The sequence below is a fragment of the Phacochoerus africanus genome, chromosome 4, assembly GCF_016906955.1.
Source record: "Phacochoerus africanus isolate WHEZ1 chromosome 4, ROS_Pafr_v1, whole genome shotgun sequence".
NCBI lineage: Eukaryota > Metazoa > Chordata > Mammalia > Artiodactyla > Suidae > Phacochoerus > Phacochoerus africanus.
The window spans coordinates 65,559,996-65,585,422 of NC_062547.1; the positions used below are offsets into that span (position 1 = coordinate 65,559,996).

Here is a 25,427-nt window from a genome sequence, read left to right on the forward strand (position 1 = left end):
GGCCGCCCGCCAGCCTCGGCCGCCCCGCCCGGCGGGTCCAGGCAACAGGATGAGCCTCCGCGCCCCCCCACCCGATGGATCGAGGCTGAGCCTCCGCCCCGCCCGTCAGGTCCGGGCGGCAGGCTGAGCCTCCGCCCCGCCCTCTCACCTCGGGATTGACACTGAACGTTCGGCCGAGGGATGGCGGACAGCCAGCCTCGGCCAATTGACTGCCTCGCTGGGCGGGCCCCAGAGGCTGTCGGGAGGCTGGACCAATCAGACGCGTCGGCCCGCCCGGCTGAGGCCTCAGAAGCGCGCGAGTGGCCGGGCGTTCTAGGGGAGTGTCAGGGGCCGAGATCCTATGGCAGCACGGGAGGTTTGCGGAGGACCAATGGACTGCGGCGTAGCGCCGTCAGTCAGGGAGGCCTAGGCCAATGAGCGGCAGGCTGCGGGGGCGTCACGGACAGCAGCAGCAGCGGACTTGGGCTGAGGTTCCCGGGCGGGCGGGCGCGGAGAGACGCGGGAAGCAGGGGCTGGGCGGGGGTCGCGGCGCCGCAGCCAGCGTAGCCAACCCCAGGGGCCGCCGCCGCCGCCGCCGCCCAGCGCGCTCCGGGGCCGCGGGCCGCCTCCAGCACCCGCCGCGCCGCAGCTCCGGGACCGGCCCCGGCCGCCGCCGCCGCGATGGGCAACGCCGCCGCCGCCAAGAAGGGCAGTGAGCAGGAGAGCGGTGAGTGCCCGGGCCGTGACCCCGATCGCGGCCCCGCGCTGCCAGCCCCCTCCCTGTCCATCACCGCTTGGCCCCTCCCCTTATCCCCCCCCATTTCTCTCTGTTTACCCTACAGCGAACCCTTCCCCCTGTCTGTCCAAGGTTGGGGCCCAAGGCCCGCAGAAGACCCCATAGGAGCCCCCTTGCCAAAGACTGTCCCCCTGTGCAAAGACCATGCTCCCCCCCAGCTGTCACTGCCAACCATGGCACGTATAACCGCTGAGGCCCCACATGGGGCCCTGTCACTACCCCACTCTCTTCTTTCCTGGTACCTCTGCACAGATTCTAAATCTCCCCCCACTTCTTCACTCACCTCTTCCACACTCACCTCTTCTGCCAGTCTGGGAGTGCTGTGGGGTCTGCCTCCACCCTGCAGGGACCTTGGCCACTTGGTGACCACACCCCTCCCCCCTCCAGCCCCCGCCATCTTTCTCCTGCCCTTCCCCTCTTCACCTTATCACAGCCCCCTCCAACCCCACTTTGCCTTCCTTGAGCATTTCTCAGGGCCATCTCCAGAATTGTTTTTCCCTTCTGTGTCACTTGACATGGGGGACAGGATCTCTCTGGGTCTCTCTGCCCCTCTCTCATCCTGATACTCTCTGTCACTCTGCTCCTCTGCTTGTGCTCCCTCCTCCAAGCAAGCGTCTGTCCCTGGCTGGGGTAGCAGACTGTTTATGAACCTAGAGAACTGCTTCAGTGCTTCCAAAGCCAAGTTTGAGCTGATCTTGCTGAAAAATTCATTGCGTCGTTTTTCCTGGATTGGGGGGTGGAGGTGTCAGCAGAGAGCCCCTTCCCATCTCCGGAAGGCTTTAGGCTCCTCAGAGGGCCCCTCAATAAATGGTTGTTTCACAACTGAGGCTTCGTCATTCACCCAGTCCCCCAGGCTTCTTGACCCGCTCCGGGTTTGGGATGAAAAGTGAGGGATGAAGAGTGTCTGGCTTTAGCAAGCCTCCTTCAGCTTGAGCTGGAATGGTGAGAAAGAGGACTCAAGGGATGGCAATTGGGAGGAGTAGTGGGTGACATCTAATGCCTCTCTGCCAAGGGACAAATAGATTCTGGTCATTCCCAGGGTTCAGCCAGAGAAGAGCCTATTTCTCCCTCAGCCCCCAAATAGTGGCCTTTTCCAGCCAGCCAGGGAAAGAGATTTTGGTATCTGGAAATGCCTTCAGAAATGGCCTTGAGCCCCTTCCTCAGTTCCTCCAGCTCTTAAATTGTCATCACTCCAGGCATAAAGCTGGACCTCAGTTAGGATCCCCTTCCAGTTACCCAGAAATAGTCAGAGCTTAAAACGGAGGCCACATCCACATATGTCCTTCCCATTTACTGGTCTCAACCCGCAGCGTCCGAGTTCCCCGAAGGCTCCCTCCCAGAAAGACCCAGGCATGAAAGCCAGGGAACTTGCTTCCCATCTGGATTCAAATGGCCAAATTTTAGAGTCACTGAGCAACCATGGAGAGGCCTGACAAGTCACCAAGGGGCGGGGAACGGGGAGGCAAGTGCCTGTAGCTGAGCGCTTGATGACAGAGGAGCAGGTGGGTAGTGACCAAAAAAGGTCTGGGCCTGTGCTTGGAGGGGACTAAGCAGAGGGGGAGGAGCCAGGCCCCCAGCAGGTGAGGCTGGCTGGGAGGTGGAAGGTGGAGGCAGGCAGCTGTGTATTTCAGGGGCTCAGTTGAAAGTTGGGGAGATGACATAGTCCTGAAAACTCTCAAGGCATATCAGACACATACAGTGGGGCTGGGGGTGGGGGTAGGGGTGGGGGGAAAGCCGCACAGGGAAAAGAATCCCCAAGAAACAGATCAGAGGCTCTGGAAGGAAGCGCTAATTCCCTCAGATCACTCAGGACTAGAATATCAAGATGAAGTAGAGCCACTATTTATTGGGCATCTAGGATGTGCCAGGCTATGTGGTCTCCATAGATCTGTCTGCTCAAATGGTTTTCTTTTTTTTCTTTTTTTTTTTTTTGTCTTTTTGCTATTTCTTTGGGCCGCTCCCGCGGCATATGGAGGTTCCCAGGCTAGGGGTCGAATCGGAGCTGTAGCCACTGGCCTACGCCAGAGCCACAGCAACACGGGATCTGAGCCGCGTCTGCAACCTACACCACAGCTCATGGCAACGCCGGATCATTAACCCACTGAGCAAGGGCAGGGACCGAACCCACAACCTCATGGTTCCTAGTCGGATTCGTTAACCATTGCGCCACGACGGGAACTCCTCAAGTGGTTTTCATAATGGGCTATCATCCGAATTTTCTACATGTGTTCTCTGAGTTTGACATAGGTGATGCCGCAGAGGCAGGATTCTCATCCAGTTCCACCTACCAGCCAACTTCCTGGACCCTGCGATGTCCTAACTCAAACATTCTCCCACCTGCCTCCCTGATTTTTTGCTATATCCACTTCTATTTTGTTAACTTAAAATAAAAAATTTGACTCATTTTTGTTCAGATGTAAATCTTGATCTGTCCTGAGCAGTAGTATAAAGGAAATCATGGGATTGCTATGCTAGTTATAGTCTCTCCGATATGCATTAAAAGCAAAGTAAAACATCCCTAAAATCATCTCATGCCCTGCCAAAGAGACCTATGTCACACTTGGGGAAACGCCCTAAGCTGTACTTCCTTCCAGAGTCTTGCAGGGGCTCTCAGAGAAGGAAATAAGATGAGGAAGGAAGCCCCTCTTTGGTGTGAAGTTCTGATTCTGAGAGGATGGAGTTAGACAAAATCTGCCCTCATATAACTAGGGTGGGGTGGGGGCGAGGGTAGTAGCCAGGCCAGCCTGCAGGGGGCACCTGAATTTCATCTGCCAGACACCAGTCTGACTGGAGAAGGGAAAATGCCGAAACCTCAGTAGGTACCAGTTGGGCATCCTGTAGCCCCCTATGCCAGCATCTCCATGCTAGGGCAGGACAGCACTGGCCTCCTCCCAAGGCTAGTACAAGCCCTGGGGTGGGGTGGGGTGGGAGAAATCTGTACCCAAAGATGCCAGAGTCGTCAGCTGGGGTGTGGGTGAGATGCTAAGAGAGCAGAGAAAACAAGACCAAGCCCTGGGCCCTGAGCAAACTGGAAGATTGAGAGGGCAGTGGCCCCACGAGGCCCTGGAGACAGGCAGCCAAGTGGGGCTCATGCCTTGGCCGCCTTAGCCAGAGGCACCCCTTAGAGCTGGCCCATGGGAGAAGGGACAGAGCTGGTAAGGGGGGAGCCCTCTAGACACCACCAGCCCCCCAGGCTCCAGGGACAAACAGATCCAGGCTCTGAGAGTGTGAACTGCCCCTAAGAGGTCCATGAATGGGAAGAATTGTGGCCCTCTAACATCCTACAGAAGTCTGAGAGGGCCAAACACCATCGTGCATTGGCAGTTGTATGGATGCCCAAGAGGGTCCTGCCAAGGCAGTTTTTCCTTTAGCCCAGCTGAGCTTAGAGAAGCTTGAGGGTTCTTCTCTGGCCCTCCACTGCACCCACTGGCCCCCAGGGTGGGTCTCTCTTCCTGCCACCACCCCAAAACTCCCTGGCCCCCCCTACAGGCAGGGGTCTGGGGAATGGGCAGCCAAGCTGGTGCAGCAGGTCTCATGAGCCTTCCCAGCCACCGTAGTCGTCCTGGTGCCCTCTGAGGAAGACTGAGTGATGGCTTCCAACCCCAAGGATGGTGAGGCTGAGCCCTGTTGCTATAGCAACTTCTCAAGCACTCTCTGACCCTCAAGTCAGGGAAGGATGGCAGTAGGATTTAGGGAACAGATAGAGAGGAAGTCTGTGGACCCTTGGCTGGCCCTGGAAATCCTCCTTTAGTAACAACCCTGGGCCGGGGTGCTTGGGGGAGAGTAGGGGGGATGGGTGGTTCAGTTCAGACAAGAGGGGATGATCTACTGGAGTGGGGGTCCAGTTTACACCCAGGCAGTAGGGTGGTCCAGCTCAGTGTCATGGTTCAGCTCAGAATGGGGTTTGGTCCGCTCAGTGATAAGAGTCTGGTTCGTAATGGACAATGGTCCAGTACAGAATGGGGGTCCATCGGACTGGAGGTTGGCCCAGTCCAGTGTTGGGGTCCAGCTGAGACTAGGGGATGGTCCAGCCTAGAGCTGCACCAGAATTCACCCTGGGGTAAATTCCTCCCCCGTCAACCAGGTTTTGGGGAGCAGAGGGTCCTGAGATTGTTATCTGAGGGGTCTGAGGCTGGGCTCCTGGCTCTAGCTGGGGCCCTGGCTTTTTGGGAGACGTTCTCTCTGAGAGCCCAAATCAAATCCGGGCTGGGGTGGAGGTTGGCACCCCTTCTGTGGGAGACATGGGCAGTCCAAAGCCAGCAGCAGGCTGGGTTTCCCTTCTCTTCTACTTCCTGTTGTCAGCAGTGGCCACGGGTGCTGGGCACTCTTGGGAGAAGCTGCCACCGACCCTCCACTTCTTTGGGGATCTGGAAAGAAGGAGGAAGATGGTCAAGGCTGCCTCCCCCTCCCCCACCCTTGGGTTTAACGTTTCGTTTCCGGTTTGGACTTTCATGGCTGAGAGCAAAGCCAAGCACAGGGCAAGGTTTGACAGAGGCCAAGGACATCCCAGGATGCCATTCCCCTCTCCGCCCCTGCACCAGAGCAAGACAAAGCCAGAATTTCTCCCTGGAAGTGGCAGAATTTGGGGGCTCCAGGTTCAAAGAGCCCTTGGGGGAGGAGATAGGGTGGCTCTCATCGCCCCCCCTCCCACCCCGGCCTCTCTCTCTCCAGCTGCTCTTTCAGCTAATTAACGGAGCTCTGGGGCCTCTTTGGCCCCCAGGGAGGCCCTGGCTGCTTCCCTGGACCTGAGCTTTAACTCCTTCCCCTCTGCCCAGTGGGCACTGCCCTGGGCACATTGGGTGCCATCCTCTGGGTAGACCAGCACCCCCTGGGAACAGCAGGGCCTGGCAGCCTGGAAGCAGCGAAGTCCCTGGAACAGGAAGTCAGCTGTAGCACCCCGCCCCCAGAGCAGGCAGGCCAGCCAGGAGGGACACCCTCAGGAGGATCTTCCCACCACCTCCTGCCAAGGAGGGCCTTTACAAACCTTGGCCAGCCGGGAGCAGGTACCTTTAAATGCTTCCCTGGCAACCAGCTCCTCCTCCCCTGTCCCCCGAGGCTCTCCTGAGGAAGCCAGCTCAGAGGCTCTGCGTATTCCTGGTTTCCCTGCAAAGGGAAGGTTCCAGGGAGAGCTCAGGGCAGGCCTGGGATGGATCTGGGGTCAGGCAGAAGCTGCAGTTGGGAGGACTCGGAGACCACCTTCCAGCTGTGGCTGCAGCTGCTTCTCTGGGGCCACCTGATTGTCCGTTTCCTGAGCTACCTGCGCCATACCCTCTGGGCACCTAAGCCACAGCCAGCACCCTGAGCCTCCCTGGCCCGGAGCAGATGGGCCCCAGATCACCCCATCCCATTCCACCACCCCCCTCCCACTGTACCCTCTGCTGGAAGGGGCAGGAAGCAGAGGTGAGTATGGGGGCTCTGGGCTGGGGTTCCCCCATCATTATCCCTCTTTATCTGCCCACTTTTCCTGGTACTGCCACACCCTTTGCCCCATCCCCAGATCTGGAAAGCTGATGGCACCAGAGAGAACACAGCCTGGGCCTTTCCATACTTTGAAAGGCCAGACCATACTTTGAAAGGCCAGGGGTGTTTAGGGTCAAGGCACCCTGTAGAGCCTCTTAGTGGGGTACCAGCAACAGAGGCACAGACACACCAGGTCTGGGGTGGGGGGTGCGGAGTGAAGCAGGATGCGGCTGTACTCAGGGACAGCTGGAAGCAGAAGGGGAAGCAGGACCAGGCTTCCTCCTGGATTCCTACCAAACCCACCCCTCTCTGCTTCCGAGGTCAGGTGACAGCAGGGTCCCAAGAGAGACGTTCACTCCCACCTTCATCCAGAATTCAACGTGGATGTTTGGTGTTTTCCAAGGAAGTTGTTGTGTGTCCAAAAAAATGGTGCCTTGTGGCGTTAAAGATCCAGCATTGCCACTGCAGAGGTTCAGGTTGCAGCTGTGGTGCAGGTTCAGTCCTGGGCCCAGGAACTCCCACATGCCACAAGTATGGCCAAAAAAAAAAAAAAAAAAAGGGTTCTACTGGCGAAAGCACTGGATGTGGTGGTGCAGTCCCCAAGCTCAGAGAGGTCTTAAGACAGTTGGTGGCCCAGCCAGGCACCAGCGTAGGACTCTTGGCCATTTCTTGACTCTGCCCAGTCATTCTTTGTAGGGCTTTCCTGACCAACAGTCTCTCCTACATCTGCCACCCTTGGAGCCTCAGGGAAGGTTCTTCTCCTTCAATGCTGAGGAGGAGCGTTGGGGACAGTGGAGAGGTGGCTACCCACAAGGCTGGGTGGGATTCCTGGCACTGCATATAGGTGACAGGCAAGGTCAAAGTACAAGTGTGCAGGACTCCTCAGGATGGTAACTTCCCCAGAACATCAGGGTTGAGGACAGCTCTGTCCATGGGCCACCCTGGTGACCTGGGACCAGTCAGAAGCCAAGCAGTTAATCTCATGGGCAGAGGGGTCCAGGAAGTGATCTGAGACCAGTCTTCTCATCTATCCAATGAGAGTAATAGCTCTGAGCCATCAGGGTAGGAGTGAAGCATAGAAAGCACTAAGCACAGAGCTGGCACACAGGGAGGGTCCCTGAGTAACAGCATGCCTGACCCCAGGTGGCGGTTACAAGGGCAAGTCCCTAACCTGAGAATCCTTCAGACTGCACATTTAAGATGTGAGCCCTCAATGTTTGGCCTGGATTTTATGCCTCCATTCAAAAAATACTTAAGGAGTTCCTTTTGTGACACAGTGGAAACGAATCCAACTAGGAACCATGAGGTTGCGGGTTCGATCCCTGGCCTCACTCAGTGGGTTAAGGATCTGGCGTTGCTGTGAGCTGTGGTTTAGGTCACAGACATGGCTCAGATCCTGTGTAGTTGCAGCTGTGGTATAGGCTGGCAGCTGTAGCTCTGATTTGACCCCTAGCCTAGGAACCTCCATATGCTAAGGGTGCAGCCCTAAAAAGCAAAAAAAAAAAAAAAAAAAAACAAAAAAAAACAAAAAAAAACTTAAAAGAGGAGTCCCCACCGTGGCTCAGTGGTTAACGAACCCAACTAGCATCCATGAGGATGCAGGTTCGATCCCTAGCCTCACTCAGTGGGTTAAGGATCCAGCATTTCCGTGAGCTGTGGTGTAGGTCGCAGACGTGGCTCGGATCCCGAGTTGCTGTGGCTCTGGCATAGGCCAGCGGCTACAGCTCCAATTGGACTCCTAGCCTGGGAACCTCCATATGCTGCCACCCTAAAAAGACAAAAAAAGAAATACTTAAAATTAATAGCCAAGTTTTTGAAAATGCTCTTGAAGTATAGTTCATTTACAATGTGTTAATTTCTGCTGTACAGCAGTGGTTCAATTAAACGTATACATACTTTTTCATATTCTTTTCCATTATGGTTTATCACAGGATATTGAATATAGTTCCCTGTGCTCTACACTAACACCTTGTTGTTTATCCATCCTATATATAATTGTTCGCACCTGGGAGTTCCTATTGTGGCTCAACAGGTTAAGAACCAGACTAGTATCCATGAGGATGCCAGTTTGATCCCTGGCCCCACTCAGTGGGTTAACATTTGGTGTTACCACAAGCTTCGGTGCAGGTTGCAGATGCGTCTCAGATCTGGCATTGCTGTAGCCATGGTGTAGGCCAGCAGCTGCGGCTCCAATTCAATCCCTAGCCTGGAACTTCCATACTTCTGTGGGTACAGACCTAAAAAGGAAAAAAAAAAAAAAAATAGCTTGCATCTGAATGGCTGACATTTATATGGCACTAACTCTGTGCTGGCCACCATCCAAACCCCCTTTGCCAAAATTAACTCATTCAGTCCTCATAACCATCCTGCCAGGTCATTAGTGTTATCATCCCCATTTTATAGATGAGGAAAACTGAGGCCCAGAAGTGAGGTCATTTGCCTAAGGTCACACAGCTCATCGGGGACTAGGCCAGGATCTGAACTTGATCTTATCCCAGAGTCCTGGCCTTAACTACTTTGTCAGGCCACCTCTGCATTGGCCGGAATGCCTCTTTCAGGTCTCAGTTTACTACGGTGATAAATGGGGAGAATGGCTAAAAGGAAAGTTGGCAAGTGAACCAAATGAGTCAGTGGACACAAAGCAGCAAGCCCAGGGTCCGCCAAGATGTCTTCAATGCTAGCTGAATGGTGATGTTTGCCTTGGGGTGCAGAGGGGCCTGTAGGGGGTGGGCATCAGGCGAGGCTTCCCTTGAACCAGCTCTGGAATGAGGGCCCCTCTGTTGGCAAAGGCGAGAATGGGGCCAGCTGGGGGCCAAGGCAACAGCTGAACACCCCCCCAAGGGTGCCTGCTACCCGAGCCCCAGAAGCCTCCACCCCAGGCCTGGCCTCCTCAGAGAAGGGGCCAGAGGAGCAGCCAAATCCGAGGCTATAAATACCACGGCTGGCGTCGTCCCTGGCCGTGGAATGTCAGTCAGAACTGGGGCAAGTGGGGGTGGGCTGGCCTGGGCGCTGCTCTCTGTCCCCCTGAGAGTTACCCCTCAAGTCACCCTGTCTTCCGTTTTGGACAGAGTTGAGGCTGGATCCCAGCTCTCTGTAGTATAGAGGACCCAGGCCCCAGCCCAGATCAGGGCCCCCCCGCTGCCCGCCCGCCCCAAGTTACCCTCAGGTTCAGCCAGGGCACCGGAAGGCACTGGGAGAAGGTCAAGCTCTGGGTTGAGACGACTGCACCCCACTTTCCACAAAGCAGCGCCTCCCCAGGACTAGCCCGGACCCACACTAACAAGATGGGGTCTCTCTCTCTCACCTTTCTTCCTTTCAGTGAAAGAGTTCTTAGCCAAAGCCAAAGAAGATTTTCTTAAAAAATGGGAAAATCCTGCTCAGGTAAGCCCCCTGGGAGGGCTGACCTGATGGTCCCCTGATACCCAACTGCATCCCTGGCATGACTGGGATTTCTAGGGCCCTAAGGAGGGCTCCAGACCTGCCCTCATTCGCTCCTGAGATGCCCACGGAGGCTCCTGGGCAAAGGCACCTGATCACCCACTGCCAGGCTCCCCCACCCACCACCCTCTTCCAACTGGCGGCCCCTGCCCCCCAGGCAGCTGCCAGCAGCTCCTGGGCCCCAGGCCAGGGCCGGATCTGGCCCCTGCCACCAGCCTTAAGGAATGTGCCCTCCGCCATCTTGTTTTTCCGCCCCCTGTCCTCACCCTCCTGACTCCACCTGGTCCCCAGGGCCCCCTCTGCTGGTGGCACAAGGGATGCCCCAAACTTCAGGCTGCAGGGTAGGTTGAGGGTGGGAGGGGTTGTTCTCTGACCCCCCCAGACCCCTCTGCCCACAGAATACAGCCCATTTGGATCAATTTGAACGAATCAAGACCCTCGGCACGGGCTCCTTCGGGCGGGTAATGCTGGTGAAGCACAAGGAGACCGGGAACCACTTTGCCATGAAGATCCTCGACAAACAGAAGGTGAGCCCAGCCCTGCCACAAGGCCCTGGTCCGACCCACTAGGGCTTTGCCTAGGCTGTTCCTACCACCTGCAGCGCTCTTCCCACCCATCTGCTCACCAGCTATTTCCTGAACCTCCAAAATGTGCCAAATCCAAGGGCAGGAAAAGGTACCACGCTCCTTCAGGAAGCTTCCCCTCCTGGGTAGCCACCGATGCAAATTTAGGCATTAGACCTGGGGTCAGACACCTCGCCTGTATGGAGGAAGTCAGGAAGAAGTGATGTTTACACAGACCATCTTTCTGTAAATATTTTTGAGACCCTGCTTTTTGCCAGGCACTGCTCTAGAGCAGTACCATCCAGGAGAAATATCACTCAAGCCACATACGGTTTTAGATTTTCTAGGAGTTTCCTGGTGGCTCAGCGGGTTAAGGATCTGGCATTGTCGCTATTGTGGCTTGAGTTGCTGTGGTGGTGCAGATTCGATCCCTGGCCTGGGCACTTCTGCACACCACCAGCACAGCCAAAAATAAAGTAAATAAGTTTTCTAGAATCCTAATTAAAAAATTTTTTTAAAAACCAGGTAGAATTCATTTTAACCACATGTTGTAATTAAGTCAGTATGTCTACAATATTATCATTTCAGCTAATGTAACTAGTGTAGAAATATCATTCATGAGATGTCTTACATTTTTCTTCCACACTAAGTCTTATAAATCCAGTGTGTATTTTACACTTATAACATGTCTCCATTCAGATGTTAATTTTCACTGGAAAGACAAGAAAAAGTGGAGAAGTTGAAAAAGCAGACTCACACAGGGAGTTCCCATCGTGGCTCAGTCGTTAACGAATCCAACTAGGAACGATGAGGTTGCGGATTCGATCCCTGGCCTTGCTCAGTGGGTTAAGGATCCAGCGTTGCCGTGAGCTGTGGTGTAGGTCACAGACGCGGCTCAGATCCCGTGTTGCTGTGGCTCTGGCATAGACTGGGCTGCTGCAGCTCCGATTCGACCCCTAGCCTGGGAACCTCCATGTGCCGTGGGAACGGCCCAAGAAATGGCAAAAAAGACAAAAACAAAAAACAAAAAAACAGACTCACACAGCCCAAATTGTTCCAAACAGGCTTGAAAGTTGTCTGGTGCCTGCACTGAGTATCAGTTTTTAAATTTTAGACACTTCAAATTTTAAACTCAGTTCCATGTTTCAGCCAGCCACATTTCAGCAGACAAGTGGCTAGTGTGGACTCTACTGGACAGTGCAAGTGTAGACCCAAAGGCTGCAGCTGTGAGCAAAGCAGAAGAAAGCCTCAATGCAGTGGTTTAGCGCTGACCAAAGGGCTAGGCTGCCTGCGTGTGACAGGGGGCCTGACACTGACTAGCTACACTTGACCTTGGGCAAGTCACTTACTCTCTCTGCATCCAAACTAGCATGCTCTCGAGGCGTACCCCTCCAGGCTCCTGTCACAGCGTGTGAGGCACCTCCTGGGGACAGCTGAGGCCAAGGAGGAACTACCCCAGGTTTTAGGTGGATGTGGTGGGGGGGGGGTGCTCTAGATGCAGGAAAGGTATTTCTAATCCCTCCACCCCTTGAGTGTTCCTCCTGCCTGTCCAGTTTCAGCTCAGCTGCCCTTTCCTCCAGGAAGCCATCTCTGATGCCCCCCTTCCCACAGACTTCACTGGGCACCTTATCTGGGCATCCACAGGCCCTGAGCTTCCCCCACCACAGCTCTGACCCCTGTGACCTGGTGACTGAATGTGTTCTTGCTCTGAACTGCATGCCATGTGGGACAGGCTCCCAGCCCAGGGCTTGACAGGCCCCAGGCACTCAAATGATTCTGGATGAAGGCAGGGGCCCAGCCCTGGCACCCCTGTTTTGGGGCAGCAGGGAAGACGAAGACCCTCTCACACCCCTTCCTCTCCACCCTCCCCTCCTCCCACCACAGGTGGTGAAGCTGAAACAGATTGAGCACACCCTGAATGAAAAGCGTATCCTGCAAGCAGTCAACTTCCCGTTCCTTGTCAAACTCGAGTTCTCCTTCAAGGTGAGGTCCCAGCGGCTGCCACCCAGGGCCACTGTGGGGTGGTGCAGCCCCTCGGTTCCCAGAACTGGGGCTGGGCCAGCAACAACCAGTAGCTGCCCAAGAAGGCAGGCCCACTGATGGGGGAGAAGGAGACCCAGGGTTAGGGGTCAAGTCAGCTTAGGGCTCTGACAGACCCAAGTTCAACCAGGCCTGACAACTTCTAGCTTGATAACCTTGGGCAAGTCACCCAACCTCAGTAACATTCCTCAAACTCATCACTCCATATACAGGAAGAACCTGACACACGGCCATAAAATGTGCCACTCAGCCTAGGTTCAAATCCATGTACTTCCTGGCCGTGTGACCCTGGCGAGGAATGCCCCTGAGCCTTTGTTTCTTCATCTGTAAAATGGGGATCATAGCAGTTTCTACATGGTGGGGTTGCCATGACCGTTCCAAGCACATCATCAAATCACCCAAGCCCTGTGTGAGCCATCTGGGGTGCTGACCTAAGTGGTGACTGCACTCAGCTTAGGTCACTCACCCCAGCAGTCATGAAGACCCCACACTTAGTTTAAGGCACTGCTGCCACTGTCTTGAGATTCATAATTATTTTTCTAACAGGGGGCTTCATACTTTTATTGTGGAGAGGGGGTGCCCAGAAATTCTGTAGTCCATCCTGGTCCCATTTCACAGATGATAAAACTGTGGCCCCAAGAGCCTCACCGAAAATAGTCACAGACATGAACCACTACAGGGTTCTCTCTGCAGCCCGGGCATGCTGGCCAGGTCCCTTATGTACCTCTAGCCAGCCCTTATTACTTTTAGCCCCAATAAGCAGGATACTGGCAATCCCTTCTTTCTTCCAGGCAGTAGGAAATGAGACAGGAGTTCTCTGGTGGCTCAGCAGGTTAAGGATCCAGTGTCATCACTGCTGGGGCACGGGTTTGGTCCCTGGCCTGGGAACTTCTGCATGCCCGTAGACACAGCCAAAAAAAAGGGGGCGGGGAGGAAATGAGACAGGTAATCAGTGAGCACAGCGCCCAGCACTTGGTACGTGCTTCTCGTGGGAGCCAAGATTGTTGTCATTTTATTTCTGAACACCCGCCAGATCAGGGCGGCAGGCCTTCAGATGGGGCCCATGGCTTGGGGAATGGGGCTCTGATCAGCTGCTGCTTCCCGCAGGACAACTCAAATTTATACATGGTCATGGAATATGTGCCTGGTGGGGAGATGTTCTCACACCTGCGGAGGATCGGGAGGTTCAGGTGAGCCAGCCACCCCCTGCCACACTGGGCCTGGGGCTGTCCATGGGCATCATCTATGAAAGTGGCCTCTCCAGGTTCCTATGGGTTCTTGCCTCTCCCTGAGCTGAGGAATCTGTGATGTCTCAACTACCACGAAATAAAACAAGCATAGTGACTTAGGTGTCTCCATGTGAGTGGGCGAGTTTATATTGTTTTTAAATTTATCCTGTCATTTCATTTTATTTCTTTTTTGTTTGTTTGTTTTTTAGGTCCACACCTGAAGCATATGGAAATTCCCAGGCTAGGGGTCCAATTGGAGCCATAGCCACCACCCACAACACCACCAGATCCGAGCCATGTCTGCGACCTACGCCACAGGTCACAACAACACTGGATCCTTAACCCACTGAGTGAGGCCAGGGATCGAACCTGCATCCTCACAGATACTACTCAGATTTGTTACTAGTCAGATTCGTTACTGCTGAGCCACAATGGGAACTCCTCATTGTATTTCTTTACACAGATACTCACTTTACACACAAGAAAATGCACAGGTTTTCAATGATCTGTCCTGTGAGTTTTGACAGCTACATGCACTTATGTAACCACTACCCCAAGAAATTCCCTCAAATACTTTTCTTTGGCAAATCACTGCCCCAACAAAGGCAAATGTCCTTTCTGGCTGTAAGCACCATAAATGTGTTTGGTCCAAGTCTGGACTCAATATAAATGGAATCACACAGTTCATATTCTTCTGTCCTTTCTTCTCATGCCTTCCATAATCATTTTGAGATCCAGCCACACCATTGGGTATATTCATCGTTTGTCCTGGAGGTGGTGTTGGGTAGGATTCCATTGTATGAAGCTTTCGAAATCTGGGATTCCATTTCTCTGTGGATGGACATTTGGGCTGTTTCCATTTTAGAGCTATATGTGAATAAGGCTGCTCTGCTGACGCATTTTGGGTTTTTTTGTGTGTGTGGTTTTGTTTTTGTTTTTGCTTTTTGTGTTTTTCTGTTTAGGGCTGCACTCAAGGCATATGGAAGTTCCCAGGCTAGGGATCGAATCAGAGCTGTAGCTGACTGCCTGCCCCATAACCACAGCAACGCCAGATCTGAGCCACATCTGCAACCTCCACCGCAGCTTGTGGCAACACCAGATCCTTAACCCAGTAAGTGAGGCCAGAGATTGAACTTACATCCTCATGGATACTAGTCAGGATCTTAACATGCTGAGCCATAATGGGAAATCCTGCTGATGGTTTTGTTTTTTGTTTTTTTTTTCCGCTTTTTAGGGCCGCAACATATGGAGGGTCCCAGGCGAGGGGTCAAATCAGAGCTATAGCTGCCACCTACACCACAGCCACAGCAACACAGGATCCGAGTCGGGTCTGCAACCTACACCACAGCTCACAGCAATGCCAGATCCTTAACCCACTGAACAAGGCCAGGGATTGAACCCGCAACTTCATGGTTCCTAATCAGATTCATTTCCCCTGTGCTGCGATGGGAACTCTTTTTTTTTTTTTTTTTTTTAATGCTGATGCATTTTTGATAGCTGGGCTGGAGGCAACTCTCCAGGCTCACTTGCCGGACCATTTGCAGGGGGTCCTGCTGCTGTGGCCACCCTCACCCACCCATCCTCTCCCCTCTTGTCCCCATCAGTGAGCCCCATGCCCGCTTCTATGCGGCCCAGATTGTCCTGACCTTCGAGTACCTGCACTCGCTCGATCTCATCTACCGGGACCTGAAGCCGGAGAACCTTCTCATCGACCAGCAGGGCTACATTCAGGTGCCCACTGGGCCAGGGGAGGGGCAGCCCCAGGTGACTGTGGCCTGAATCCTCCCTCCCTCCCTCCCCACCAACTGCCTGTTCTTGTGCCCACAGGTGACAGACTTCGGTTTTGCCAAACGTGTGAAAGGCCGCACCTGGACCTTGTGTGGGACCCCCGAGTACCTGGCCCCTGAGATCATCCTGAGTAAAGTAGGCGCTTCCCTACCCCTCCCACCACCCTGAGACTGGCTCCGCCAGCGCCCCCGCTTCACCCTTCTCTCCTCACCTGCACACCCCCCTCACTCTAGGGCTACAACAAAGCTGTGGACTGGTGGGCCCTGGGGGTTCTCATCTATGAGATGGCCGCTGGCTACCCGCCCTTCTTCGCTGACCAGCCCATCCAGATCTACGAGAAGATCGTCTCCGGGAAGGTGAGGCCTGGATTCAGGGGCTTGGCCCCCAGACAGAACCCTTGCCCACACATCCTGCTCTCCATGGAGCCCTATGCATTGTCACAACAATCTAGAGGTTCATTAAGCCCGGCCAGGGGGTGATACCAGGCACACCACTTGCCACACTAACTAAAGCCACCACTTCACACAGCCTTGGTGGCTGATTCTGGAACCCACAGTGCCAAAATCCCACAGGTATCCAAAACCCTCAGCCTCACCCAAACTCCTGCCTGGCTCAACATGAGGCTCTTCTCGCCTCTAGTCTAGTCTGGTCGTCCTTAGGGTGAGTTTTCACAAACTTCTCAGCAGAAAATCGAGTACAGCAGTTCCTGTCATGGCTCAGCAGTTAATGAACCTGACTAGTATCCATGAGGATGCAGGTTGGATCCCTGGCCTCGCTCAGTGGGTTAAGGATCTGGCATTGCTCTGAGCTTTGGTGTAGGTCCACATGTGGCTCAGATCCCATGTTGCTGTGGCATAGGCCAGCAGTGTAGCTCCAATTCAGCCCCTAGCCTGGGAACCAGCATATGCCATAAGTGCAGTCCTAAAAAGACACACACAAAAAAAGGCAAGTACATTCAGTTCCCAGGTGCTATCCCACCCCCCCACCTCCTTTCCCAAATACAGACTTTTTCGGAGCGCATGGGTGAGGGGTGGCACAACTGTTAGAGCCCAGGATGCATTAAGTGCCAACTGCCCCCATGCACCTCCTGGGTTCGTCATACCCCAGCACTCTGAGGGAGTGAGGAAGCTGAGGTGCAGAGAGCAGACATGTCTGGTTTGAGATCACATGGCAGCAGCAGCCGGAGAGAGGCAGAGGAACCCTACCTCTGCCCTCTGCTTGCCCACCTCACCTTCACCAGAAGGACCAGCCATCCCTTCATCTGGCCCAGGAAATGGAGTAGCTGGCAGCTCAGCCTGGGCGGGTTGACCTGACTGTTAAGTCCCAGCTTTGCCATTCATCAGCTGTGAAACCCCAGGCCAATGGCTTTGCTTCTCTGAGTCTCGTCTTAATCATCTCAGAACTGGAGAACTAGCCATGGGCCTCTCAGGTTGAGAGAATCCCCAGCTGTCAAGTAGGGTCACTGAAAAAGGGAATGATGAGGTGTCTGCCATCAGGCAGAATAGAAATTACCAAGAAAATGGCCCAGAGTAGGGGGGAATGAAAAAAAAAAAAAAAAGCCATAGAAAGTTTCAATGGGGGAGAGGAGAAGCTGAGCACAACTCCTTTCTTTGTAACGTTTTATGGTTCCCACGCACCCTCAGCAGGATTATCTCCCTCATGCAACCCTGGGATATCTGCCCCATGCCAAAGAGGCAGGCACAGGCCCAGAGAGGTTAAGGGCCGTAGCCAAGGTCACACAGCATATAAGAGGCAGAGCAGTACTGGAAGTTGGTTCTTGTGGCCGTAAATTCAGTGATTGCTTGCATACAAGGTTAGAGGCACAAAGCATTTGGGGAAAGTTTCTGGAAGAGTTGAACTGGGCCTTAAGGAATGGAAGAGCCTTAGCTATGCAGAGAGAGAGAGAAATAGAAAAATAATTATTTCTGGAGTTCCTGTCGTGGCGCAGCAGAAACAAATCTGACTAGGAACCATGTGGTTGCGGGTTCAATCCCTGGCCTTGCTCAGTGGGTTAAGGATCTGGCATTGACGTGAGCTGTGGTGTAGGTGGCAGATGCGGTACCGATCCAGCATTGCTGTGGCTGTGGCATAGGCTGGCAGCTGTAGCTCCAATTAGACCCCTAGCCTGGGAACGTCCATATGCCGCAGGTGTGGCCCAAAAAAAAAAAGAAAGAAAAATAATTATTTCTTTCAGAATCATGAATATTTCAGAAGTCCCCAGACCCCAGCAGAGCTGCCTTAGGAAGCACTGGCTGAGAATGCAAGTTCTGGAGTCCAGCAGATCCAAGATGGACCACCTTGTCTTGTTCCTCTGTGTGACCTTGGGCAAGCTGTTTACTCCATCCAAGCCTTAGTTTACTCTTCTCTGAAATGGAAACTTCCTGCTGTGGCTCAGTGGGTTAGGATCCCAACATAGTGTCCATGAGGATGCAGGTTAAATCCCCGGCCTTGCTCAGGTTGAGGATCTGGTGTTGCTGTGAGCTGCTGTGTAGGTCGCAAATGCAGCTCGGATCCAGTGTTGCTGTGGCTGTGGTTGTGGCCTAGGCCAGCAGCTGCAGCTCCCAATTTTTTTTTTCTTTTTAGGGCCACACCTGCAGCATATGGAAATTCCCAGCTAGCATTGAATCAGAACTGGAGCTGCAGCTGCCAGCCTATGCCACGGTCATAGCAACACCAGAACTGAGCCATGTCTGCAACCTACACCACAGCTCAGGGCAACACCGGATCCTTAACCCACTGAGTGAGGCCAGGGATTGACCCACATCCTCATGAATACTAGTGGGGTGAGTTACTGCTAAGCCACAACAGGAACTCCTGCATCTCCAGTTCATCCCTTAGCCTGGGAATTTCCATATGCCTCAGGTGCAGCCGTAAAAAAAGAAAAAGAGGAGTTCCCGACGTGGCACAGTGGTTAACGAGTCCGACTAAGAACCATGAGGTTGTGGGTTCAATCCCTGGCCTTGCTCGGATCCCGCATTGCTGTGGATCTGGCGTAGGCTGGTGGCTACAGCTCTGATTAGACCCCTAGCCTGGGAACCTCCATATGCCGCAGGAAGCAGCCCTAGAAAAGGTAAAAAGAGGAAAAAAAGAAGAAACCTTGGAGTTCCCTGGTGGTTTGGTGGGTTAAGGATCCAAAGGTGTCACTCCTGCTGCTCAGGTCACTGCTGTGGCTTGGGTTCAGTCCCTGGAATTTCCGAATGCCACAGGTGTAGCCAAATCAAATAAAATGGGAACCTCATAGCTCTTACCTCAGAGCAGCAGTTGTCAAAGTTGTCCCCTCTCCAGTAGCATCAGCATGACAAAGGAACTAGCTAGAAATAAAGATTTCAGGCTCCACCCAGACCTGAGCGGAAACTCCAGTGGGCCCAACCAGCAGTTTTGTTTTGGTTTTGTTTGTCTGTTTGTTTTGCTTTTTAGGGCTGCACCCTCAGCTATGGAGGTTCTCAGGCTAGGGGTCGAATCAGAGCTGCAGCTGCCAGCCTACAACACAGCCACAGCAATGCAGGATCTGAGCTATGTCTGCAACTTACATCACAGCTCATGGCAACACTGGATCCTTAACCCGCTGAGCGAGGCCAGGGATGGAACCCACATCCTCATGGTTCCTAGTCGGGTTCATTAACCACAGAGCCATGACAAGAACTCCCCAACCAGCTGTTTTAATGGGATTTTGACACACACCCCGGTGTGGGGTCGTTCACCCAATAAGACTTCTGGATGGTGCAGACAGTGCTCTGGGCTCCCCAAGCCCCTGACCAGTTTCCCAACCTGTCTCCAGGTGCGGTTCCCATCCCACTTCAGCTCCGACCTGAAGGATCTGCTTCGGAACCTCCTGCAGGTGGACCTCACCAAACGCTTTGGGAACCTTAAGAACGGAGTCAATGACATCAAGAACCACAAGTGGTTTGCCACGACTGACTGGATTGCCATCTACCAGAGGAAGGTGGGGCTCCCCACACCCCTCCCCAGGCTCACTGAGGGATTTGGGGGGGAGGCCAAGAGCCAGAGAGTGTTGCCAATGGAGAAATGAAAAGGGAAGGGGAATTTGAAAACAGGCTGTGGGCTCTGGGTCAATCTAGATAAGGAAGCTTAGCACAAAGGGGGTCTAGAAACAGAATCGTGGGGTCACTTGGCTACTCATTGACCTTGGGCAGGAGACTCCCTTCTCTGGAAAGTAATTTCCCCATGGGTAAGTTGGCTATAATAAGATTCTTGGGTTTGTTAAGGTGAGTCCACACCCTAATGCTAATAAGCTCAGGCCTGGGTCAGAGTAAGTTATTTCACGAATGTTAGCCCATTCGCATTTATTGTTGTAAGGAGGGTTACATTGACTGCTGAGGTCTGTGTGGTTCTTGACCCCTCTCCAGGTGGAAGCTCCCTTCATACCAAAGTTTAAAGGCCCTGGGGACACGAGTAACTTTGATGACTATGAGGAAGAAGAGATCCGAGTCTCCATCAATGAGAAGTGTGGCAAGGAGTTTTCTGAGTTTTAGGGGTGTGCCTGTGCCCCCAAGGGTTTTCTTTCCTTTTTTTTTTTTTTTTTTGATGGGGGGGTGGGGTGGGAGGATTGGATTGAACAGCCAGAGGGCCCCAGAGTTCCTTGCATCTAATTTCATCCTGCCCCCACCCCCCCCTCCAGGGTAGGGAGAGCAGGGAGCCCAGATATTTGGAGGAACAGAAACACCAGCTGCTCCCCCTCACCCCTTTTGCCATCCTTCCTCCCCTCGCTTTTGCCTTCCTCCTCCCCCACGGCCCCGCACCCCAGCCCACTTCTGCCTGTTTTAAATGAGTTTCTCAGTTCTTCCAGTCAGACCAGGTCTTGCTGGTGTGTCAGGGACAGGGTGTGGGAAGAGGGGCCCAAATGTAACTCTAGTGCCACCCTCCAAACTACAGACACCACTCTCTAAGGGCAAATGAATGAGAGCAGTCCTGTCAGGGAAGGAGACATTTTAGTGTTCAATGGGCTGCTTGCTAGAATTAAAAAAAAAAAAAAACAATTTACAATCTTATTTAAGTTCCACCAATGCCTCCCTCCCTCCTTCCTCTCCCACCCCTTCCCATGGCCCTCTGCCCCAAATCCATTTTAACAAGGCTGGGAAGCAGACTGACTTTGTAAAGGAAGAAGCAGGGGTTCCAACCTCTCCCCCAAGCTGCTAATCCCACCCCCTGCTCCCCTGTCAAGCCTGGACCGGTCTCAGGCCCTTTAGGAAGCCCCTTCCCCCTTGTACCCCAACAGACCTGCTTCACCCTTGGGCTTCGGGACCCAGACAAAGCAGCTGCCCCTCTCCCTGCCAAAGAGGAGTTGTCCCTGAAAAGATAGAGGGGGAGCCCCAAGCCCAGGGTCTTTCTTCTCAGTAACATTTCCCCAAACTCCTTACTTTTATTCTCAGCTAGATGTTACTGTCCAGCCTCCTTTCAGTTAGGAAGGCAACCCCCCCCCCCCACGCAATCCACCTGATGGTCCCTGGTTCAAGGCCGGGATTGCTGGGGAGGGACTGCCTGTTTTTTTCACCCAGCAGCCTCCGCCCCCTCCCCCATCCTGGGCACTCTTCCTCTGCTTAGCTGTCAGCTGTCAATCACCCGTTCTCAACCCCCCCCATTTGTGGGGTTTTTTTTTTTTTTTTTCTCTTAATAGAAAAGTCGAGAGCCACCCCATTCATCCCCGTGTTTGTCTCATAATTTCTCCCCATCCCAGGAGGAGTTCTCAGGCTTGGGGTGGGGCCCCGGGTGGGCGCGGGGGCGATTCAACCTGTGTGCTGCGAAGGACGCAACTTCCTCTTGAACAGTGTGCTGTTGTAAACATATTTGAAAACTATTATCAATAAAGTTTTGTTTAAAAAAAAGTGTCCCTGGTGTTCCCGACTTTGATCACCCACCCACACATCCCCAGGGGGTTGGAAAGGGAATTTCGGACTCCAGCGTCCAGGCTGATCAGCACCTGGCCTGAAGTCCTGGTAAAACCTGGTTTAGCTGGAATTCCGCCACTCCCCTCGCCTCGGAGGAGAGGGGGGCGTCAAACTGTCCTCTGACCCCAGATTGGGGGTCCCCACATTCTGAGACGCGCCACCCCACTCCACCCCACCCCACCCCACCCCGGGCGTCCTACCGGAGGCCGAAAGGGCGGGCGTTCTAGAGAGAAACGGGCTGGCCCGCCCGGCGGCCGCGGGGGCGGCCCTTACAGTGGGGGCATGGGGTGGGGGAGACGGTGCGCGCCCCCCTCCCCGCATCCTCCGAGGGGGGCCAAGCGCGCCCAAGGGGCGCGGGGGTGGCGGTGGTCCAAGGGTTCCCGCGGCGCTGGGCGAGCGCGGTGGCCCGGCCCGCGGGCGGCGAGTTCCCGGTAAGTGCGGTCCCGAGAGCGGAGCGCGCCGGGGAGGCGTGGAGAGGGGGGCTGGGCGCCGGGGACGTCTGGGTCCCGCGCCCAATGGCTGGAGGGCGGCCGAGCACCGCCCGCCCGCCCCGCCCGCCCCCTCTCCCCTCCCCCCCCCCTCGGCGCTCCCCTCCCCCTCCCCCGCTCGCCGCTTTCCCCCGCCCCCGCCCCGGCGCCAACTCCGCGGCGCCTCCTTAAAAAGCGCGCGGGAGTTGTAAGGGGGGGGCCGGAGCGAGCCGGAGTGAGCGAGAGCGCAGGGTAAAGGGGGCGGGCAGGGGGCCCGGGCTCCACCTTAAAAGCGGGCGCGTGGGGGTGGGAGGGAGGAAGGCGGGCGGCGGGGAGGAGGGAGGGAGGGAAGGAAGGGGGGCCAGAGTGTCCCGGGCGCAGGGCGCGCGTGCGGCGGCGGCGGCGGCGGCGGCGGCGGCGGGGAGGGGCCGGCCGCGCCGCGCTCCCCTCCTCCCTCCTCGCATCCCCGGCCCCGCGCGCGCCCTGCCGAAGCGGGCCTGTGTGTGCGTGCGTGCGAGTGAGTGAGTGTGTGCATATTTTTTTCTCTCTTTTCTTTCTCTCTCACTGTTTTCTCTCTCGCTCCCTCTCTCTCGTTCTTTTTTTTTTTTTTTTTTTTTTCGCAAAGAAACAGCAGCGCCGCCGCCGCTCCGCCGAGGCGCTGCGCCCCCCGGGGGGGGGAGGCGGAGGAGGCGGGCAGCGGCAGAGGGAGGGGAGCCGGGGAGGGGGGCGCCGCGCTGGGAGGGAGGCAGCGCGCACGGTGCAGCCGGGCCGGGCGGGAGGCATGGCGGGGCCCCCGGCCCTACCCCCGCCGGAGACGGCGGCGGCCGCCACCACGGCGGCCGCTACCTCGTCGTCCGCCGCTTCCCCGCACTACCAAGAGTGGATCCTGGACACCATCGACTCGCTGCGCTCGCGCAAGGCGCGGCCGGACCTGGAGCGCATCTGCCGGATGGTGCGGCGGCGGCACGGCCCGGAGCCGGAGCGCACGCGCGCCGAGCTCGAGAAACTGATCCAGCAGCGCGCCGTGCTCCGGGTCAGCTACAAGGGGAGCATCTCGTACCGCAACGCGGCGCGCGTCCAGCCGCCCCGGCGCGGAGCCACCCCGCCGGCCCCACCGCGCGCCCCCCGCGGGGGCCCCGCTGCCGCCGCCGCGCCGCCGCCCACGCCCGCCCCGCCGCCACCGCCCGCGCCCGTCTCCGCCGCCGCCCCGGCCCGGGCGCCCCGCGCGGCCGCCGCTGCTGCCGCCACAGCGCCCCCCTCGCCCGGCCCCGCGCAGCCGGGACCCCGCGCGCAGCGGGCCGCGCCCCTGGCCGCGCCGCCGCCCGTGCCCGCCGCTCCTCCGGCGGCGGCGCCCCCGGCCGGCCCGCGCCGCGCCCCCCCGCCCGCCGTCGCCGCCCGGGAGCCGCCGCTGCCGCCGCCGCCACAGCCGCCGGCGCCGCCACAGCAGCAGCAGCCGCCGCCGCCGCAGCCACAGCAGCCGCCGGAGGGGGGCGCGGCGCGGGCCGGCGGCCCGGCGCGGCCCGTAAGCCTGCGGGAAGTCGTGCGCTACCTCGGGGGCAGCGGCGGCGCCGGCGGCCGCCTGACCCGCGGCCGCGTGCAGGGGCTGCTAGAGGAGGAAGCGGCGGCGCGGGGCCGCCTGGAGCGCACCCGCCTCGGAGCGCCCGTGGTGCCCCGCGGGGACAGGCCTGGGCGGGCGCCGCCAGCTGCCAGCGCCCGCGCGTCGCGGAGCAAGGTGAGCGCGCCGCGGAGGGGGGCGCCGCTCGGTGGGCAGGTGCGGGCGAAGTTGGTGTCAGGGCGCGAGTCCCGGAGGAACGGGGTGGCAGGCGGCCCGGGCTTTGCGCTTCTTCCCTGCGGGCTCGGTGCGTGGTGACCTTGGCAAGTGACTTAATCTTACCCAGCCTCAGTTTCTTGCGCCGTAAATTGCAAATTAATAACAGTAGCGACATTTTGGGGTTGTTGAGCGAGTTTAGTGAGATTTGGCCTCTGAGGGCTTTAATAACACAGAACCTGGCATTGCGTGAACGTGTAAAAAGTTAGTCCGTGTTGATATTAAAGGTGGTGGTTAGGCACATCACTCGGTCCTAGATCCTAGGGGTTGGATGTGGGGCCAGAACAGCTACTAATCTTGCGTGCCTGTCTCCCTTGCATCAGAGAGGTGGGGAAGAGCGAGTGCTTGAAAAGGAAGAGGAGGAGGAAGATGATGAAGATGAAGATGATGAAGATGAAGTGTCTGAGGGCTCTGAGGTGCCAGAGGGTGACCGTCCTGCAGGTGCCCAGCACCACCAGCTTAATGGCGAGCGGGGCCCTCAGAGTGCCAAGGAGAGGGTCAAGGAGTGGACACCCTGTGGACCCCACCAAGGCCAGGATGAAGGACGGGGGCCAGCGCCAGGCAGTGGCACCCGCCAGGTGTTCTCCATGGCCACCATGAATAAGGAAGGGGGATCAGGTAAGGACCCCTCTGGGTGAGGGAGGGTGTCAGTTGGGAAGGAACTGATCCCCAAGACAAAACCACAGGCATATGCTTTGTATTTCCCAGCCTCATCTGCCACTGGGCCAGACTCCCCATCCCCCGTGCCTTTGCCCCCAGGAAAACCAGCCCTACCTGGGGCTGATGGGACTCCCTTTGGCTGTCCGTAAGTAGGGGTGTTTGAGACACAGAGGTGCCGCCCAGGTGTGTTAACAGAACCAGAGGAGTGTCACTGCTCACTCATCCCCTCCATTCCAACACAGTTCTGGGCGCAAGGAGAAGCCCTCTGATCCTGTGGAATGGACGGTGACAGATGTAGTAGAGTACTTCACCGAGGCCGGCTTCCCCGAGCAGGCCACAGCTTTCCAAGAGCAGGTGAGTTCCCAATCTTCAACTTAGCTCTGTGAGAGTGTGTTCTAATGCTGCTCTCTGTGAGAGTGTCTTCTAATGCTGCTCTCTCTCTCTTTGTCCCACCCAGGAAATTGATGGCAAGTCTTTGCTGCTCATGCAGCGTACAGATGTGCTGACTGGCCTGTCCATCCGCCTCGGCCCAGCCCTGAAAATCTACGAGCACCACATCAAGGTGCTGCAACAAGGCCACTTTGAGGATGAAGACCCTGATGGCTTTCTAGGCTGAGCGCCCAGCCTCACCCCTTCCCCAACCCATTCCAGTCCCCACCTCACCCAAGACCCCTAGAGTCCAGGAGCTGGACGGGGTACACCCTCAGCCCTCATAACAGATTCCAGTGAGGGAGCATTCCTCTCAACTCATCTCTTCCCTGTCTCTCCCCAACACATATATTCCTGGCCCCCAGCGCATCCTGTACTCCATAATAGAGGAGTGTGGGGTGGGGCAGGGCCTGTCATTTCACCCCAGGAGGCCAGCCTCTCCCCAAGTCGAGGACATTTTTAGAAGAAAAAAAATGGGGGTTTCGCATCTCCCCTAGATCCTCTTCAGTTCAGCCAGATGTTTCCTATATAAAATGTTTTATTCTGCCTGTTCATTTTGGTGGGTGGCCTTTCCTCCCTCCCCCACCACCCAGGCCCTTCCCCATTCTGTCCTTGGCCTCCAGCCCCTGGGGGCAACTGGGATGGGGTCCCTGGGTTTTTCCTACCCTTCCCCTTTCTGTTTGTTGTCGCTCCAGCTGGCTGTATTGCTTTTTAATATTGCACCGAAGGTTTTTTAAATAAAATTTTAAAAAAAAGAGAAGGAAAAAATGCCACTGAGTCCATTTTATGAGTCGAGTCATGAAGGGGTGGTGGAGAACTATAGCAGCCTCCTGGAGTCTAGGGT

General features: G+C 55.9%; 2 protein-coding genes across 2 annotated transcripts; both read left to right on the forward strand.

Moving 5' to 3' along the window:
• Positions 1 to 559: 559 nt before the first annotated feature.
• On the forward strand, positions 560 to 21,139 carry PRKACA (protein kinase cAMP-activated catalytic subunit alpha). The gene is made up of 10 exons (XM_047776835.1): positions 560 to 706; positions 9,555 to 9,616; positions 10,072 to 10,200; positions 12,121 to 12,219; positions 13,384 to 13,466; positions 15,110 to 15,236; positions 15,333 to 15,428; positions 15,527 to 15,649; positions 19,072 to 19,236; positions 19,661 to 21,139. Exons 1-10 carry the CDS (start codon positions 661 to 663, stop codon positions 19,784 to 19,786), a joined length of 1,056 nt encoding a protein of 351 aa, XP_047632791.1. The 5' UTR covers positions 560 to 660; the 3' UTR covers positions 19,787 to 21,139.
• Positions 21,140 to 22,108: 969 nt separating this feature from the next.
• Positions 22,109 to 25,340, forward strand: SAMD1 (sterile alpha motif domain containing 1). Its single transcript, XM_047776836.1, has 5 exons — positions 22,109 to 23,398; positions 23,818 to 24,112; positions 24,203 to 24,299; positions 24,397 to 24,508; positions 24,612 to 25,340. Exons 1-5 carry the CDS (start codon positions 22,448 to 22,450, stop codon positions 24,768 to 24,770), a joined length of 1,614 nt encoding a protein of 537 aa, XP_047632792.1. The 5' UTR covers positions 22,109 to 22,447; the 3' UTR covers positions 24,771 to 25,340.
• The last annotated feature ends 87 nt before the right edge of the window (positions 25,341 to 25,427 follow it).